Here is a 19,986-nt window from a genome sequence, read left to right as displayed (position 1 = left end):
ACCGGCAATCTGAAGGAACTTCAAAAGCTTGTGATCAGGATGTGTCCAAGTCTGGGCGGAAGGTGCCAAAGGGAAATAGGAGAAGATTGGCCCAAGATTGCTCATGTCCCTCATATTGATGTTGACTGTAAACATTTAAAAAACATCTTAATAGGTTCTTCTTTCGCTACACGTTGTGTCATTTTTCTCCCCGTGTGTTGTTCAATAAGTATGCGATATATGCTTGTGTTTTGGACCTGTAGAGATTCAATGGAAAACCTCTTTACCAGAGCAAGAAGAGCGAGCTGGTATGATATTGCTTTCTGATTAATAGTTAACTGATTCATCCACTAAGATATTAAGATTTTTTTGAACTTGCCATTAGTGTTAAATTCTTTGTTTGCATAATCTCAGTGTCTTGTCGGCTCAGATCTTCTACAACAGTGAGCTCCTTGCGGTCATTGGCTTGAAGCTGGATGTTTCTGTCTTGTTTAGATCCTCGAGCCTTGATTTTCTTAGCTGCCTGTTTGCGGCTGGTTATCTGGTTACTTTCTTGCAGCTATTGTGGTTATTGTTATACACATATTGGAGTATGATTTGCCTTCTTCACTGTTCATTGAATTGTTAAATATAACAATGATTTTATTTTTTTTCTAATTTTATCCTTTTGGGTTTATATTGAATTTCTAACCCTTCAATAAATAATAATAAAATTAAACATAAATTCTTTAGTTCATATCTTTCCAGTAAAATCAAAAGTAGAATTCTTGATTATTCAGACATTAATTGAATCATATGTATTGATCATTATAATTTTATATATCATGCTATTCCTCACAAAAATATTGATTTATTAGCAAAAAGGTGAAAACAAAAATTTATTATCCCATCCCAATTGATTCAAGAAAAATAATTAATTAATATTTTTACTTATATTGGTGATCATAATACCCAAGAAAGAGTTATGAAATTACTAAATTTATGTGCTTACAAGGGTACATTCAATTGTCAAAAAGGAAGATTTAGTTGAGAATGGACGAGATATACACTAGATTTTTTTTTCCGTGTTACGTTATGGAGTGACTTATTTTTTTTTAACATAAAAGAAGATATTCAAATGGTGAAAACCTAAATGAACTCTAAGTTAAGTTGATTAACCTATAATCCGGGATAATCCAGAAGAAGGAAAAAAAAAAAAAACTCAAGGCCTAATAGCTTAATATCAAATAATAAAATAAATAAAAATAAAAATTAAATCAAATCAATCTTCATAACCAGCAATTTTGATCATAAGACTGAAATGACCATATAAAAGATAAAAAAAAATCTTGAATAAAATTCTTAACCATCAAAAAATTAAAAAGAAAATAAATAGTAATCAAAACAATGAAAACTAAATCTGGTATAAAAACTAAAATGGTATGCAAGTTGCTTCACAATGTATTTTTACATGAGAAAATTCAAATTATAAATTGAAAAGTCTATGCAAGCAAGATCAAGATATTTCATAACATAAAATGAAACATGCATATGATTATGTTTATTAAATATATTTATTTAAATAAATAAAAGATAAATCTACATCTTAAAAAACTCATGATTTAGAAGGTGCTTGGCAGTGTGGTAGCGGTTGCTTTTCAAATAACTTTTTGTGCCGAAATACATGCCAATGATATTTTTTTATTTTTAAAAAATTTTGCAAGGCCGAATACATTTGCAATATAATTTAAAAATGAATATTTTTTATTTTTTAAAAAAATTCATTTGTATAAAAAAAATTATAGATGAATTAAAATAATACATTGAAAATTGAAATAGAAACAAAACATCTAAAAAAACTTATATTAAAAAAAGTCATGAAAAAATCGTGACTTAGATCATGAAACTGAGATAAACTCACAGAAAAAAAACTTGAAGATAATCACAAGACTAATATTAAAAAATAACTAATGCAGAACAATAAGATCATACAAAGCCGAATTCCCAACAAATTAAATGTTGAAAAATAAAACAAAAAAAATTAATAACATAAAAAGATTGAAAAAAATGAGGGTGAGAAAACATTAATAATTAGAGGGATAAAAATTTTCAATTGGAGGGTTTAATTGAATTGAAAAATAGCTTTAAAAAATTATAAAGAATGAGGGTCAAATTGAAAAAAAATAAAACAACAAAAAATTTGATTAAAGGATGAAATTGAAAGAAAAAAACTTCAACAAAAGTGCCAAAGACAAAATTAAAAATTTTAAAAAATAAGAACTAAAGTGAAAAACCAAACATATGAGAAATTGCAATTAAAAGACTAAATTGAAAAGAATAAAAACTTCTATAAATAAAAAAAGGATCGAAATAAGAAATTAATATATTAAAAACTGAAATTGAAAAGAAAATAATGGTGTACATTACATATTAAGAGAGAGAAAAGAAGGGGGAAATCAAATGACCACAAACGATAATTTGATCACTGTAAGCTGCTATGCGCCACTCCAAATGGAAGAAGACACAAAGATGCGACTAAAGAGATGATAGAAGGCTAGTTATGCATGTTCACTGGGTGACGTCATACACGCCTCCTAAATGATGTAGCCGCCACCCACGTGCTAAGGAGTGCCGAGCACGCTACAATAACTTTAAACATTAAAAAATTTGAAAATACCAAATTGTATATTATGACCTTGACAATTACACAAACTACCTATATGAAAGTATAAAAATACCCCCAAATGCTAATATTATATTTTTTCTTTTTCAAGGTTAAAAATGTAATTGCATTGTATATTAAAATTTAAAAACCTCAAAACACTCTTATCTAACAGTGCAATAATTTTATTTTTTTATCACGAGACAAATATATATTTTTACTATTAAACAACTTATCCAAAGTCAATAAAGTTTTTGATAGAAAATTTTATATTTTATTGACCAGGTAAAATTATTTTTTTACCTTGAAAAAGAAGAGAGAAAAAAAATCAACACCCCGAACCTGTTGCTGGTGAAGTTATTGGCATGGCTGGAGTTGCTTTTGCTATACATGCAGGAGTTACAGGGACTCATTTTGAGTTATATTCTATCTGAATTCGATAGCAATAGTATTTTTTTTTTTTTTTTGGGAAGAAGGGCTTGTGTCTTGTGCTGTCAGGGATTATTATTATTATTATTATTTTGAGAGTAACAAAGATTTCATGGGTAGGAAGACAGAATCATCAAAGATATTAACAGTACAAATCACTGCTGATGAAATTTATTAACATTAATCATTGCATCACAGGCTACACAATGCCAGACTTGTAAAACTAAAATGAATAAAAAAAAGAACTGCAAGAAGCTTTGATCAGAGGAGCCACCATGCAAGCTTCCCAGAAGTGATCAGAAAAGAGACGAGAACGACTTAGGCATCGCAAGGCAGCAAAAAGTGCTGCAAATGTCTCTGAGCATCATCCATGCTTAGGTACCTCCAATGTTTTGTATTCATGATGGCCAAACTCAACTTTCCTCTCTTGAACTTGCCGTCATCCTCTATACCCTCCTCCTCATCAATACAATTCTCACTGCAAAATCCCAACTTTATCTCAGCAACAAGGCTGCTCGCGGTGACCATGTTTGAGCAACACCCCGGCAATGGAAGCTCCTTGGAAAACAAGTCTTCTGCCTCCGGAACAAGGCTGGCCTTTCCACTACAAGATTCCATCATATTAAATACAGCTTTCCAACCTCTCAACACAACGTTCCATGTGACTTTTATCTCCCGTATCGCTTCTTTTTTCAGTGAAGACTCAAGATCTACGTCGACAGCGAACTTGAATATCCCATTAGGATCTACCTGGAGTTCATCGCATGGTTTGGATAGGGTGAATAAAGTGGAAGACTCTCCGGTCCTTGCATTGATGACGAAGAGGAGGTCATTTAGGGGCAGGTGGGGTTTTATTGGCTTTTGAAGCTGGAGCTTGGAGGCTGCCGTGGAGGCAATACCGTAAAGGCGGTGGCAAGAGACAGCTGGGTCTACGTGTTTGAGGTTGTAGACAGAAGGGTAGTGAGCAGAGCATATCGACCGCCAAATATCCTCAGAGGAGAATGACTCCAGCCATGATTTGGACACACAAGAAGCAGTAGCAAGGGATTTAGGGTCTAGATACCGAGCCACTAGAAAAAGAAGCTCCCAAGATGGCGATGGCGATGGCGAATAGGATACTAGTTTATTCTTGAAGAGTTTGAGTCTTTTGACAGAAACATGATCCATATTTTCTTGACTAGAAGAGCGTTTGAGCTTCGTGAGAGACATGGAGAGATGGCTTAATTTGGTTTCTCCTAATTATTCTAACGATCAATTCTTGGAAGGCTAAAGAATGGAGTGGATTTCAACCCTGGAGGTGCTTAATTATATAGGCTGCTAATCTATTCTATTGATCAGTAAGCCGATGGGATTCCTGTTCCATCTTGGATATCCTAATCCGGATTAGTTAGGGTTAATCCTATTCCGGTGGTAAAAGTTTTTTTTAAGAAAAATCTCGTTAACCCAATAATTTTAATTCACTAATGAATTAACTTATTAGATCACCTAAATTTAATTAAATTATTATTAAAATATATTTAAATTAAAATTTGATTTAAATTAAGTTAGATTGGGTTTAATAATCAAGTTGAAGAATAACTTTTTTTTCCCTGATGGTACTCATGTTATTTATTTAGAGTTTGTGATTAATTTTTAATTTTTTTTGTTTTAAAATATATATATATATATATATATATATATATATATTAAATTTATTTTTTAATATTAACAAATCAAAATAATAAAAAAATAATTAAAGCAAAAAATAACTTAATTTTTTTCAGAAGCACCGCAAAAACAAACAAACGGTGTCTATCCTTTATACGACAGCGTTTTTAATGATAGTGATCAAAAGAAACCCCAATTCGATTTTAATAATGTCTCCTAATTCTCTTTCTTCTTTCTCAACGGTCACTTCACTTCTCTCGTATTTCCTTCACCTTCATCCCATGTTCCAGTATCGAGATGACTACCGAAGCCGCCACCTCATCTTTCCAGAAAACAGTTAGTTACTAATCACTGCTTTCTTTAACCACCGCTTTTACACTACGATGCTGATAATGTCTCCTATTTTAATTATTTTTTTGGAAAAAATAGGTGTTGTTACATGACTGGTGGTTGATCAAAGCCGAGCAGGAGTTCCAAGGGAAGAAAATTGCTGTTGCCGGCTTAACTTCTCCTGAGTAATTATTTATTTTTACATTGTCTCTCTTATAATCTTTGATTTCTTTGTAAATAATAATTATTTTTTAATTATTAAAAATTTCAGGAAAAAACCTGTTCGTGTGTTTCACTCAGCAGCAATTACCAAAAGATACGATGTTTTCACTCTTCAGACAGCTGATGGCGTCAATGTTCTTCTCCAAGGTTATATTAACAGGACACTCACTGTTGAAAATGGGTTTTCCTCTCAGGTTTTTTTTTTCCTTATTTTATTTCGTGTTTATTAATATTATTTGTTTTTCGACATCATATCGTACTTTAAGTTAGGTTAAAGTTCATGTTGCAACAGGTCTTTCGGCATTTCTGTTTCGGCTTTCCTCCTGATTGGGAAGAATGTGGAACCAAGTTTCTGAATAGTAACTGTGAAAGCGTGGCAGAGCCTCCGGTGTCTCAAAATGAATGCCGGCCTATTTTCTTATCATTGCCAGTAGATGATGGTGTTAATAATTTGAAGAATGATGACTCAAAGAATCTTTCACCACTATCAAGTTGTCGTGTAAATGATGTAAGTTGGGTGAAAGATAGCGTGGTGGTACCAGCAAAACCTTCTGGTCACCATGTGGATGTGGCACTATCTTCGGAAAAGATAGGCAGCAAGAAAAGCAAAACCAGGTCCTTTGGAAAGTTGATGGCTAAAAGGTCAAGTAGTTTAGAAAGAATCAGCATCAAGAATGATGCATCGGGGGAATGCTCAGCACTCACGGATTATAATGTGGGCAATATCACTAAATCAAACTCTGACCAGACACGGTCTGTTAGAACTTCAGGTGGGGTACTGGCTGTATCCTTGGAAGTGAGCCCGAGTTTAAAGAAAAGGAAAAGGGAAAATGAGGGAAACAAGGATGGACTGAAGAGTGGAAGTGATTTCTCAATGCCATCTTTGCCTCAAGGCCCTCAGGCTATGCTAAGATGCACTGAAAATAATACTACACAAGGGCCGTCTCTTTCTAGATCTCCGACTCGGGGAGATTCTGATATTTTAAATCAATCTGAAAAATGTCTCGTGGAAAACTCTCTGTTTTCCAGCATGCGGTCAGGTGCGGAAGCCAATATCATTAGTCCATCCATGGAAGAAACAGAGACATTGGATGCTAATCTCATTGATTCTGGACATAGGAAAAGCACTGCCTCTGTGACAAATCTGATAAATTTACCGATACAGAAATCGGTCTCTGGACATTCAGTGAGGTACAAAGCCAAAAGGTTGGTATCAGTTGAAGGTAAACCGAAGAGAAATTCAGGCACAACTCTTGATATAGCAGAGGCAATGTTGAGAGCTTCAAGAAAGATGAATACACTGTCAGGAAATTCAAAAAGTAAAGAGAAGAAAGAAACAATAGCTGTTGAGAAAGGAGGTTTGTCCATGAAGCAAGCTAGAAGGAAAGTTATTTTTGATGCCGATGTAAGCTATTCTGATTTTTTTTCATGGTAATTTAGTTTTTTTCCTTTTCAAATGTGCAAATCCTCAACATTTATTTTTACTGTCCACCGATTCATAAATCATAACCAGTTACAACTGGCCTGTCTTTATGTTTTATCATCGCCATCTTAAAGATAGCTGTTCCCCCAATAATTCAAGTGAATTCCTTGTAAGTTTCTGATGTTTTCATGCCCTCATCACTTGAAAAATGTTCTCAGAAGAAAATTGTAGATATCCTGATAGTTTTAGCATCTGCCAGTCTACCATTTCAAAATAAAGGGTAACATTTTGTCATTTATGTGGGGTTACTTTTTTGCTTACTTCTATATTTAGATTAGACTTGAATATCACCTTTTTTTGGTAATTGAACCTGCTATTACTAGCTATTAGTTGATAGAGCTTTTTATGATCTGCGTTTTTCATTTGCGCTTTTGCTTTGCACTAAAATGTCTGCCTCAAATTTTATCATTATTTTTTAACACCTTTTTAGTCTATACAAAATACTTGTTTTTAATTTGTCTACCTTGGTAAATTCTTGTAATCAGATTAGAGAAATGACAACATGTATTCATTCTCCAGAATCATTGAATCTCAAAAGATCCAGATCAGGTTTGTTTGCTACTTTTTTGTAGTTTATTCCTGGTCTATGAATTTTTATACATGGAACATTACAGAAATATGATATTTTTATGGCCTTTATGACATAAAGATCAGTTTTCTGATTTCAGGAAATCAAAATGAGATGTCTTGTTGCTTATGTTTTTGCAGAAGCTATTTGTCAAACTCTTGAACTGTTTTAGATGGCCATTTCTGAGATCGTGGTTTTCCCCATGTTTGAGAAACCCAGTGATGGAAATCATCTCTATGGAGGGTCTGTTAATATATCTTCTGTAATCTGATTCACCAACTATTTAATCATTTTGTACATGTTGCAGGGAGACTACTTTTACCTACCCTAGATTTCTGGCGCAACCAAATTCCAGTTTATGATGAGGTTAGTGGTATCTCTGGTATATTCCCATTTTTGCATTTTTTGGATTGTGATAGCACCTGTTCAGACTTGGCAAACACCGTCCATTAGTTGAACACATATGATATGCTCCCATGAAGTCTTCTTGAGGATATTAAAGTCCAATTTGCAGATATTGTTTTCTGCATTTAACTCTTAGAGAACGACATATATAGGGTAAATTTGGGACAGACATGATAATATTAATGCTTGACTCTTCAAAATAGTAATATTTTGGGACAGGCATTATGGACATGACAAAAAACACTTTGGGGAGTGTTTTTGATACAGTCATTAACGACACATATCAAAGCTTTGTGATACATGCAATTCTCATTTATGATACAGTCATTAACATTGACACGTATTGAAGCATTGTGTATCTGGTAAAACATGCAGAGTTTGTTGAGTTTTTATAAGTACCTTCACTTGGTCAAAAGTTATGTGTGAAACAAAGCTGTGAAGAACTATGTGAATTTGTCTACAGTAATTGACTTTACAAGAACTGATGTTGTAGGATTGTAGGATTCATGTTAAGGGGTGAGTGATTGGAGGTGATTGCTCATATCTTGTCATTTCAATTTAGAAACATTTTTTTTTTATGGTTCCTGTCATATTTTCATTACCCATGTCTGTCTCTCCGCATAGATTCCAAATGTTCATTAAATGTATGTTTATTGGACCTCATTAAATGTCCAATCTGTAGGAAGTACACACTTCTAAAAAGTTTTCTTTCTGTCACTGCTCCCTCTTCTACCCCCATGGTTTTACAAGGATGATGATACATTAAGGTTCCTTTTGTTTCAGAATCGTAATATCACTGGAGTTCAAGAAGAGCTGGGTGTAGTCGAACCATCAAGAGGTTGGTCTTTTATTTAACCATGGTCTTTTATTTAACTATAGAAGAATTGGTGCTTTTGATTCAAAAAAAAAAAAACCCTGGAGATTTTTAACTGAACTATGGTGAAAGTAAAGTTGGTTAAGCAGGTTTTTTTTTAGCTAAAAGAATCACTGCTTTTGTACTTTTAAATTTTCTACTAAAGTATTGGATTCAAATCTTGTCCTTACAAGTCAATTGTCATGAAGTGATTATCTTCATTTCTATTTATTCCATTCAGCTATAGAATTGGGTTTTCTAATTGAATGTATTCGCTTGCTCATTGCATGGCATACTTTGTCCTCAGGGGTTGAATCTAAGACTCAGAAGAGCAAAAGAGAGTGAAAAAAACCACAGTTTCCTTTATCTTGGGGCAATCAATAATCACCATGGAGCAAAGCCATTAGTTTGGGAGGGGAGGAATGGAGAGCTTATAGAAAGATGGTGATGGGAAACAAAGGGCTAAAGGAGGTAATTGCTGTAATGATGAGGCCCATGAGGGATTAAGTTGGTCTCTTCAGAATTGGCATTAGCACCCAATCTAGGATCTTATTTTTGTCATATGCGCAACCGTTTGTCATGTTTTCCTATCCTCGAACTGGTCTTTCACAATAGTAGTTTTTTTTTTTTTTTTTGAAAAGATGATCCAATATAATTCATGGTTCCATTTCCCCCCATCATTTTTGTTTCTCATCTGAAGGATTTCTTTCATTTTCTTCTTCTATCCAAATGGAGAGACAATTATAATCTTTATTCATTCATTCAGCTTCAAACATCAAGGGGATCGTTTCTTTAATTGGGTTCTCAAACTAAAAGTTTCTCCAATTGGGTTTCTGAAGTTTTAATCATTTCTTAATTGAGTCATCCTTCCATGTCCGTGAAAGCATTTTCTATCTAAACTGTATATTTTATAAATTTCTGATAATTTCGGGAGAAACCCAGTTACGGAATCCTTGATCTGTTGGGAACCAAATTAAGAAATTATTTTGTTCAAGGACCACATTGAAAATAAATAAATCTGAATATGGTGACAAATGCAGATCGCACACTTTTGCATCAGAGTAAGCATTAATAATCTACCATCAAACTAGGTATGAAGATTAGTTAGAAGAGTAAGGCAGATGGCAGAAGGCACAGCTTTTGGTACGGTGCAATTGCTGGTTGATTTCCATGCTACTTAAAGCTTAAATTTTTGAAGATTAGTTAGTGATCTCTTGTTCTCTACTTTTTTTTCCCCCTTACTAGAGCTTCTACATATAACATCATTATCATATTTGAATAGCTGAAATAATCTTTCATTCAAATGAAAAATTATTTTTTATCATAGCTGTCCAGGTCTGATTTGATTTAGGGCCGGGGTAACTAGATCTCCACGCCAACCCATGAATCATCATGTCAATCTGAATTTTTTTTTTCTAAATGATGATGTTTAGGGTTTTTTTAAAAAAAATAAAAATTCCTTAATATTGACTCAACTGGATTTGAACTGAGTTGCTTCAAATCAATCAGGTAACGAGTCAATATATTAGATCACTTAGGTTTAGTCGAGTTAATATCACTATCGATTCAAATAAAAACTCGAGGTTAGATTTTGAATCTCAAATAATTTGTTAGGCCGGTCGAGCTATAATAGTTTTTTACAAGTAAAATTTTGCAATTGGCCGGGCTTTAATAACTATGTTTGTAATTTTTTACAAGTAAAAATGCAACCAGGAAATGGAACTTCATCCTTCAGAAATCCAAACTTTATTATTATTATTATTATTTGAAGAATCTAAAATTAGAAATTACTGTAATGTTACGTTCATGAGTTTCAAAGACCTAGGGAGACATTCTCTGGCTAGAAGCTGGAAATGTAAAAGAGGCATCATTGTCCTTGCCCTTCAAGAACTTCTATTTCTTTGGATTGGAATTGTAATTTGGTTCTTGACGAGGAAAGAATCTGACCCCAACAGTGATCATTCTGATCGACAACATCGCTTCTGCTAATTCCTTCTGAGCCTCCATTGTTTTCTGATCACAGTCAGCATAAAACTAATGTTAGATGCTATTTCCAGCAAAAACCATCAAGGCAGGGATAAAATCTAAGGCGGTACCACCTAGAACTGTAGCATACCTGGCAGCTTTACTCGATGATCACTTGACGAGTCCCCTGTCCATCGTCTAGACAGGGTGATGCAAGTGATTTCGGCAGCTGCACAGCATCGGCTTCGCCGCAGCTGTCCTGATGATCACTAGACGAGTCCACTGTCCATCTCATTGGAACAACCAAATTCCTGCAGCAGAAATGGAAAAGTGATAAGCAACATTTTGAATCCTAAGAATGAAAAATATCTTGAAATCTTTGCAGTTAACTTACCCCTCCATACATTTGTATAAGCAGCGATTCATCTGCTCCTCCGTGTAATTCTGAAACAAGGTGTCGAGACGCGGTGCTAGTTTTGGTATATCAGATGATGGTAAAATATCCCAAACCTTCAAAACTTGAATGCAGAATGAGTTTTCCTGCAGAATGTCCACAGTCCAGATCATATTTAGCTGTCCACTAACTTTATACTGCTCTATCAGTGGAGAAGAAATGCCATTGTGAACCAGCAGTCTTCTCTTCTTGCGAGACTGATGCTGACGCCAACCGTTTGAAAGCTTGGCTAATAGGGAAAGCACTTCCTTACAGATTCTGACATTCCTAACTCTCGCCACGGATCTCCGAAAATCATCACTGAAAAAAACCTGTATTAAAGTGAAGGTAAAAGCTGATTAATACTTGGCACCGGAGCATGACATTATTGTGGGCTAAGAAGCAGTAATATCTGTTCTGAAGAATGGCTTGCTCCAGTTCCATGGATCAGCAGAGCAGCAACTATTGTATATTCTGTTAATATTTCTGAAAAAAATATTCAAGACTTGCCAAGAACTAATAAGCTTACCATCCATCTTGCATTCCGGAACAATGGGGAGTGAGTTTGTAGCAGAACATCAAGTCGGCCATGCTCGATCAAGCTTTCTGTAATAGCCTGAGCCAAACTCTCATCCTCTTCAGCGTTATAGAAGCATTGCCGATGCTTCGCATCGTTGACTATCTTCTTCCAAATAGATTCACTCTTAACTAAAGTTGCTTCATTTCCTAAAATCCAGAGGCAATACCTCCACACCAGAAAATATAAAAGTTCAAATAGGAATGGAGAGGCAAAAAAAAAAAGGAAATGAAACTTTTGAGCTGCTGATGTTTTCTCGATTCTTATTTAGTACCTTGCACGAGTCAGCGCCACATTTGCGCGTTGAGGATTCGAAACAAAACCCACCGATCCGTTCTCATTGCTTCGAACAGTAGAGATAATTATCAGATCCTCCTCTCCACCCTGAAAACCATCAACCGTGCCAACACTTACAGAAAAGGCACTGTCAGAGTCTGAAATGAATTTCCCAATCTTCTCTTGAATTGCATGAACTTGAGCCTGGTATGGTGATATGATACCTATGCTAACCTTCTTCCCAGTGCCATTAATATCTGTAACATCAAAATGAAGTCAAAAGAATTCTGTAGATCAATAGATACATCAGAAACATCTGATATTTCTAAATAGAACCTTTGAAAAGTCTCCCAACTATATCAGCAGCAGCAGCAGCCTCGACTGTATTTTTGAAACTCTGTTTCTCAACAAATTCCTCTTTTCCATGGGCTATATTTATGAAAGAGTAGGATTCAAACATGTCTCCTTGGAGGAACCGTCTCCTGTAGCCAGTTTCTTGGACGTTTGGCGCATCCAAAACCTGCCTTCCATAGAACTCCGTATTCGGAAATAAGCTTATTGATGGATGCATTCGATATTGAATGTTTAGAAGATGGCTCTTGCATCCCAGCTTTACGAGCCTCTCAAACAAACTTCTACCAAAACCAGCCTTCTCAGAAATCTAATAGTGGTGCATTTTAAACATGTTATGGTACGAAAAAGTAAAAGGTTTTGATGGCATCAAAAGATAGAGGAATAGAACCATTCAGGAAAATCCAAACCTTGCTATTAACGATGGCAGGCAATTGCTGTTCATCTCCTATGAGAATAGCATGGTGAAGGCCGCAGAGTTGTAAGGGGATGGTTGATTCACATTCTTTGAGCTGAGCAGCTTCGTCAATCACCAAGCAACGCAGAGGTGCCATTCTTATACTATGCAGCCTGGCAGAGTTTGACACGGTACAGAAAATCAGGCATGCATTTGATAAGCAGAATTTCTCAATAGCATTTTTATCAGCGAGTTCTGGAACCTGAAATTTTAGAGAAAGTAAGCGTAGAGTATTGAGGCATTCCCTTTTTTCATTTATCAACTTTATACGATTATGAAGTTTTCTTTCTTCATCTTCATTTTCCCCTGGAATCTGCTTTAAACCTTCATCGGCAGCACTGAGACTAAGCAACAAGGTTTCAAGTGATGTCATCAAATCAAGAGCCCTGGTCATGATCCTCATCACTTCTAATGAAATCAAAGTAGTCGGTAAGTGTGTATACAAATTCACAATACAGAACTTTAATTGCTTTCCGGAGAAATCAAATCTTTTCCATTCGAATCGCTCACAAGTCAAAAGTCCTTCCTTTCCCATGTTATCCTGCAAGTACAAATGGTATTGCGCTTCAGAGTCTTCAAGTAAACTAATCAATGAAGCTAAACTGTGTTTCCAGCCAGTTGATGGATCAAAGCTCTTCTCAAGTATATCAGCACGATGATCAAGAAATACATGAAGAAGGTCATTCTGATCACCATCAACCTTCATTCTCTCCCGATTCCCAAACAGAATTATGTCTCCCATGCCATAAGTTTCATATCCAACTAAATCGGCAACTGTACTCACGACACGAGCTGCAACTTCTAGCACTGCAATGTTAGTTGGAGCACATGTAAGTGTTCTGCATTTCATTCTTAATAGTGATTGTAATAAGCAACTAGCTGTCTTTGTTTTCCCAGTTCCTGGAGGACCCTGTACTAATTTGACAGTGTACTGATGACAGCATCTGGCTGTGTGAATACAGCTTAAAACCGCAGCTTCTTGCGAGCTGTTTAAATTAGAAGACTGTAATGTATCCCTTATGCGGGCAGAGGCAGCATCACTTTTTTTACGAGAAGAGCAGATAGTACAATTTCCATCATCCTGCATGAGATCAGTTATAGATGCAGTCAAGCTCAATATAGAAATGAATACAACAAACAGATTTGCCATCTTCAAAGCTGGGGATTACCAAAATGAGATGCTGAATCAAGAAACCAGAATCATAGTTCTTCTTACATTGAAATTATTTTGCAGCACTTTCTCAATAACGTTCATGTTCCTCCCTTCGAGTTCCAAGTGCAACGATCTCCATATTCGCAAATTTGTCGTCAGATTTATCAAATGAACAGCAAAGAGTGTTCCATTCTTCAAGCCTTCTTCATCCACTATGGGCTTCGAAGACAGAATCGAGGGTGTCAAACGATTTCCCCTTTTCACGGTATGAACGAAAGCAACATGATAGGATTCCTGGGTCTTCCTTAAATCATCAATGCACTTCAGTTTCACATTTGTCAGGGCTATAAGATCCCCAACCCAAGGCACATATCCACCTCTGGTTTCTTCCATCGAAATTTCATAAAACAAGTCCTTAGGTGGCTTGTAATCCTTAGATTTTCTAACACGAAGTATTCTATAAGTTGGTGCTCCAGCCAGTGATTCTGTACTTGAAAGCAAATCAGCATGTGTTTCCACATGTAGGGGTGTAATGAATGCTTTCATGTAATGAGCTGTTGACATGAAGGAGTTTGGGATCTCCTCCACCTATTAGGGGACAATATCAGAGTTCAGAATCATTATCATGCTTGTAATCTGGCTAGCAGGAAATCTTGGTATGAATTTTCAAGAGCTTAATTTGCCAAACTTTTGAAGAAAATCTTGCAGTAGAAAAACCAACTGGTTTTGACAGAAATTTAAATCCAAAAGCTCTTAAAAGAACATAATGTTAGAAAATTTGTTCCCAAGGGCCAAATTAAAATGGTTAAACTTCATTTAGTTAAGACTTTATTGAAAAAAAAATTTCAATAAGATTTTTTAAACAGAAATATTAACATGGTTTAAATAAATTTATTTATTATATGTAAACTAGAAATTAATCTCAAACAGTACTTTAGTATGTTCCTGTAGAATCTAAAACCCTTGACACTTCACCGACTAAATACAAAATTTTCTTATAATTTATATAATAAAAAATTAAAGAATCATAAATAAATATAAGCAAAGTGACCTTGGCTTTAGGTACCGGCATGGACTTGGATCTCATGTTTTAGAGACTAGCTATAGCAATTCACTGTATTATTGACTTGAATTTGGTTCTGACTCTTCTTTAGCATGTAATGAACTATTTTTTAATAATTCATTAATTGATCTAGTCTATGAATAATAAATATGAAAAGTTTTTTTATTTAACATGAAAGGGTAAAATTCAAAAAATATTGTTAATTTTGTTTTATGGTGGACAATTAAGGTTGATAGATGATATTTATGCGGATTTTTCAAACTTTTCTACACCTTAGTTTCTTCAGCTTATTCTCTTTAATTTAGAAATACAACTAAAAATGATAATAATAGAACATTAATGACAAATAATTAATTATTGACAACAATAAATTCTCAATTTAATAAAAGAAGTTGAAAGAAGAGTATTTGATAGGTTTTCAAACTCTTCTACGTCTTAGTTTTTCAACTTATTCTATTTAGTTTCAAGCTATATTTTTCCTTGAGCTTTCCTTCTTAAAAAAAACTATGAAGAACTTAACAAAACATGGAATAAGATTATGATCTTCAAAGAGAATGTTATTGCAAATTAACGAACCTGGTCTTTGTAAAGATCCTTATTGAGCACATCTTGAATAGACCAAGAAAACACTAAATCTAGGAACCCTCTACCCTTGACCCTTTCCCACTTCACACGATCAGTTCTCTTGTCCATTGCTTTCCTGTTACATATTCATCAGCTTCTCAAAAAGCACAACAACATTATATGGTTATTATGAGTTGCAAAATGAAGCACAAACTCATCTATACCGTAGCAAATCCAGAACAGTTAATGTCTTGAGCACTTCTGCTAGTGAAAGAAAAGTATATGCCGTGCTTTTCCTTGGAAACAAAGAAAAGCTTGATACATTTAAAATGTATTCCTTTCATAGACTTCACGTCAACTATCGTTTCCACCTTTTATATTCAAGTCTTTCTTCCTCGTATATGGACTTTGCCAGGGATACAGAGAAAAGAATAACTTTAGATTCACAAATGCTCCATACCTATCCCTGTAGTTCAGAATTCCTAGCATAATCTCTGTCGTTTAAACGTTTTCTAACTCAACCCTTCTACTCAAACAAGATTCTTTCAAGCAATATCCCTTCTCCCTTCTCTTTCATTTTTGTTCTATATATATATGGTTTCTGCGCCAAGAATCTTTGTATGCAGTGAAACTTGTTGCAACCTTTGAATTTGTTTTAGTTTGTCAAAGAGATCCCTCCGTATGGGCCGGTTCCAACATTTTGTTAGCCATTTAATTATCGGTGGTAAAATTGAAACATTTTAGAAACTATAAGATCAATGTTGGAAAAGCTATAGAGGCAAAAATATAGTTTGCCGTACAACGTTTTTGGTACCTAATGAAATAACGTGCATGTAGAAGAATTTTGATGTAGTTTTGAAATATATATATATATAGCGCAACAAATTTTAACTAGATAGGGAGACAACTTCTTTGTTATTTTATACGAAAGTTGTCCCGAGTTTAACAACCCTGTTTAGGAGATGATCGTCATCTCATTGTTGATTCTCACTATACATTTCTCCTATTTCATCTAAAATAAAAACATTAACATTGAATTAATGCCTGAAACTAGAAAGGAAAAATATCTTCATTAATTTTTACAACCCTTTTGCAACATAATTAGACTTAACATAGGTTGACAGAGTTAAACAAATATATAGCTATGTGTTGGATTTTAACAGAATGAAAATGCAAAAGAGAACAAATATCGACTTCTTGTTTAACTTCACTGTTTTATTGATCATACAGGCTTAATGAAAAATATTGAAAAGTAAAGCTTTAAAGGCAAGTAACAGCAACATTATCTCCTGCTGTTACGTAACAGAATTCAAAGGATAATGACTAAACAAAAGGATTATATCAATCCTAACAGAAATTGACAAATTCAAATAGCTAGTGTTTTATTAAAGCTAAAACTCATATCAGCTTCCACATCAGCAGATTCCACATCAGCTGCTTCTTCATCAGCAGCTTCTGAGACATGAATTCAACACTCCTCTTTGGCTCTGAAGTTGCAGACTCCAAGTCTCTGCCTAAAGAATTCATACTTAGCTTGAGGAAGTGGCTTGGTCAGAATATCAGCATTTTGATTTTCTGTTTTGCAATAGATCAGCTGTATTTCACTTTCTCTTTGAACTTCTCTTAGGAAATAGAGTTTCAGTTTGAAATGTTTCGTTTTGCCATGAAACACAGGATTTTTTGCAATTGCAATTGCAGCTTGATTGTCTACAAGTATTTGTGTGCTTTCCTTTTGCTCCATCTGCAAATCAGCCATTAACTTTCTAATCCAAATAGCCTGATTCACAGCAGCAGTAGCAACAACATATTCTGCCTCAGCTGTGGATTGAGCAATGACTTCTTGCTTCTTTGAACTCCACGAAAAAATGGCAGAACCAAAACTAAAACAATAACCTGAAGTGCTCCTCATGTCATCAACGCAGCTGGCCCAATCACTGTCAGAATAACCATGGAGTATGGAGTTTTTGACTTGACAAAACTTCAATCCGTAGTCAATTGTTCCCTTAATATATCTGACAATTCTTTTTGCTGCTTGAAAATGAATTTCACTTGCACAATGCATATACCTTGAAAGTATACTTGTAGCATTCATAATGTCAGGTCTTGTTGCAGTAAGATACATCAAGCATCCTATTAAGGTTCTATAGAGTGTTTCATCAATCTTTGCAGCTCCATCTTCTTTGCAAAATTTCTCCTTTTGATTCATTGGTATTGCTGTTGATCTGCACTTTTCCATGTTGAACTTCTTTAAAATCTCTTTAGCATATTTTTGCTGACATATGAAGATTGCATTCTGCTTTTGTTGAACTTCCATGCCGAGAAAGAATGTCATTTTCCCCAAGTCAGTCATTTCAAAGACATTCTTCATTTCTCTTTTGAACACATCAATCTGCTCCATGTTACTTCCTGTCACAAGTAAGTCATCCACATAAAGAGAAACAACAAGCAATTCATCATTGATTTTTCTGAGATAGAGTGTAAATTCACTTAGACTTTTTGTAAAGCCTAAGTCTAACAAATGTGCATCAATCCTGCTGTACCAAGCCCTTGGTGTTTGCTTTAAACCATAGAGAGCCTTTTTCAGCAGATATACTTTCTCATCTTCTCCTTGAATAACAAAACCTTCAGGCTGCTCCACAAATATTTCCTCCTCCAAATATCCATTTAAAAATGCAGATTTGACATCCATTTGATGTATAGTCCAGCCATTTTGAGCAGCAAGAGCAAGCAGCATTCTTATAGTATCAAGCCTAGCAACCGGAGCAAAGGTATCAGAGAAATCCACCCCAAACATCTGAGCATATCCCTTGACAACAAGTCTTGCTTTGTGTTTATTTATAGAATCGTCAGCATTGAACTTGGTTCTATAAACCCATTTGACTCCTATGGCCTTTTTATGTGCAGGTCTGTTTACAAGTATCCAAGTCTGATTCTTCTCAATCATTATAAGCTCCTCCTTCATTGCAGCCATCCAATGTTGATCTGCAGCAGCTTCTTTATATCCTGCAGGTTCAATTAATGCCATATTGCAACTCTGATAGATATCAGAAAGCAATCTGATTTTTGTAACAGATGCATCATCAACATCAGCATTCTCCTCTTGAAATTCAAGCTTATTTTTCTCCCAGTTCCAGCTTTCTAACTCAAAGAATTGGATATTTCTGCTAACAATCACTTTGTTATCTTGTGGAAGATAAATCCTGTAGGCTTTGGAGACTAAGCTGTAGCCTATAAAGATTCCAGGTTCTGCCTTTTTATCAAGTTTGTCTCTCTTGACCTGCGGAATATAAGAGAAGCAAAGACAACCGAAAGTTTTTAAATTTTGCAACTTTGGTTTATAGCCATACCATGCCTCAAATGGAGTTTTTTGTTGCAGAGCTTTTGTTGGCAATCTGTTCAAAAGAAACACTGTTGTATTTGCAGCCTCAGCCCATAAATTCTTTGGCAATCCTTTGTCATGTAATAAACATCTTGTCATCTCCATGAGTGTTCTATTTTTTCTCTCAACAACCCCATTTTGCTGAGGTGTATAAGGTGTTGTCAGCTGATGTTCAATGCCTTCCTTCTCACAGAACTTGTTGAATTTTTCTGAGGTATATTCTGTTCCATTATCTGATCTGACCACCTGCATTTTGTGTATGCTTTGTTTTTCCACCCAAGCTTTGAACTTCCAGAAGATGTCAGCAACTTCAGATTTATACTTCATGAAATAAATCCAGCACATTCTTGTATGATCATCAATGAAAGTGATGTAATACTTACTACCATTTAATGATGATATTTTCAGAGGTCCTCCCACATCAGTGTGCACTAGTTGTAGTTTCTGTGTAGCTCTCCAGCTTTTATTGTGTGGAAATGGAAGTCTTGTCTGCTTCCCATACTGACAAGCTGCACACAATGGAAGATCTTCTTCTAAATCAGGTAGGCCTTTCACAAGATTGTTCTTCTTCATAAAGAGTAGAGCTGTATGATGAAAATGCCCCAATCTTCTATGCCAAAGCATTGTGCTGCTATTTTCTTCATGTACTGCAGCTTGTTCTTCTTCTGTAAAATTCAAAGCAAAGCTTTTACTTTGCATCTGAATTTTAAATACTTCCTTGTTTTGTGCATCAGTAATCAAGCAAAACTTGTCTTCAAACAACACCTTATATCCTTTCTCAGGCAACTGACCAACACTCAAAAGATTTTGATTAATTTCAGGAACATATAAGACATCAGAAATTAATTTTAAACCTATGTTGCCTTTGATTGCCACTGTTCCTTTACCCTTTACTACAAGATATGCCCCGTTTCCAATTCTCACTTTAGAAATGGCTGTTCTGTCAAGCCTTTTGAAAAGCTCTTTATCATAGATCATGTGGCTGGTACAACCACTGTCTATAAGCCAGCTCTCTGTTGAGTTATTGGCAACAAAACATGATGCTACAAACAGCTGTTCTTCTTCAGGTTGTTCAACAACAGTTTTGACTTCTCCTTGTTGCTGCTGTTGTTGTTGAAATTTGCATACCCTTCCAATGTGTCCTAGCTGACCACACTTGTGACATTTTATATCTGGCCTCCACCAGCGTCTGCTCTATGGATGGTTGGATT

At 35.0% G+C, this 19,986-nt stretch overlaps 3 protein-coding genes across 9 annotated transcripts; 1 reads left to right on the top strand and 2 right to left on the bottom strand.

The window, feature by feature from the left end:
• Nucleotides 1-3,367: 3,367 nt before the first annotated feature.
• LOC133700117 (probable F-box protein At5g04010) lies at nt 3,368-4,216 on the bottom strand. The gene has a single exon (XM_062123674.1). It carries the CDS (start codon nt 4,214-4,216, stop codon nt 3,368-3,370), a length of 849 nt encoding a protein of 282 aa, XP_061979658.1.
• Nucleotides 4,217-4,893: 677 nt separating this feature from the next.
• Nucleotides 4,894-9,234, top strand: LOC133698210 (kinetochore-associated protein KNL-2 homolog). Of its 7 annotated transcripts, none has more exons than XR_009843030.1 (9): nt 4,894-5,032; nt 5,126-5,211; nt 5,298-5,442; nt 5,526-6,653; nt 7,217-7,280; nt 7,440-7,542; nt 7,607-7,665; nt 8,488-8,542; nt 8,865-8,894. XR_009843030.1 is itself a non-coding variant. In XM_062121063.1 (8 exons), exons 1-8 carry the CDS (start codon nt 4,994-4,996, stop codon nt 8,900-8,902), a joined length of 1,599 nt encoding a protein of 532 aa, XP_061977047.1. In that variant the 5' UTR covers nt 4,894-4,993; the 3' UTR covers nt 8,903-9,234. The 7 variants fall into 7 exon arrangements, 3 of the variants coding, with proteins under 3 accessions (XP_061977047.1, XP_061977046.1, XP_061977048.1); XR_009843032.1 differs by having other exon boundaries at nt 7,386-7,542; XR_009843029.1 differs by having other exon boundaries at nt 7,440-7,665.
• Nucleotides 9,235-10,287: 1,053 nt separating this feature from the next.
• LOC133698686 (uncharacterized ATP-dependent helicase C29A10.10c-like) lies at nt 10,288-15,730 on the bottom strand. Its single transcript, XM_062121706.1, has 10 exons — nt 15,621-15,730; nt 15,409-15,532; nt 13,833-14,357; nt 12,570-13,697; nt 12,145-12,469; nt 11,807-12,065; nt 11,485-11,701; nt 10,917-11,287; nt 10,674-10,833; nt 10,288-10,570 (listed from the first exon to the last, which is right to left on the bottom strand). Exons 2-9 carry the CDS (start codon nt 15,523-15,525, stop codon nt 10,683-10,685), a joined length of 3,093 nt encoding a protein of 1,030 aa, XP_061977690.1. The 5' UTR covers nt 15,526-15,532; nt 15,621-15,730; the 3' UTR covers nt 10,288-10,570; nt 10,674-10,682.
• Between the last annotated feature and the right edge of the window lie 4,256 nt (nt 15,731-19,986).

The sequence above is a fragment of the Populus nigra genome, chromosome 7 (assembly GCF_951802175.1).
Source record: "Populus nigra chromosome 7, ddPopNigr1.1, whole genome shotgun sequence".
Classification (NCBI taxonomy): Eukaryota; Viridiplantae; Streptophyta; class Magnoliopsida; order Malpighiales; family Salicaceae; genus Populus; species Populus nigra.
This window is presented reverse-complemented; position numbering and strand designations above follow the sequence as displayed.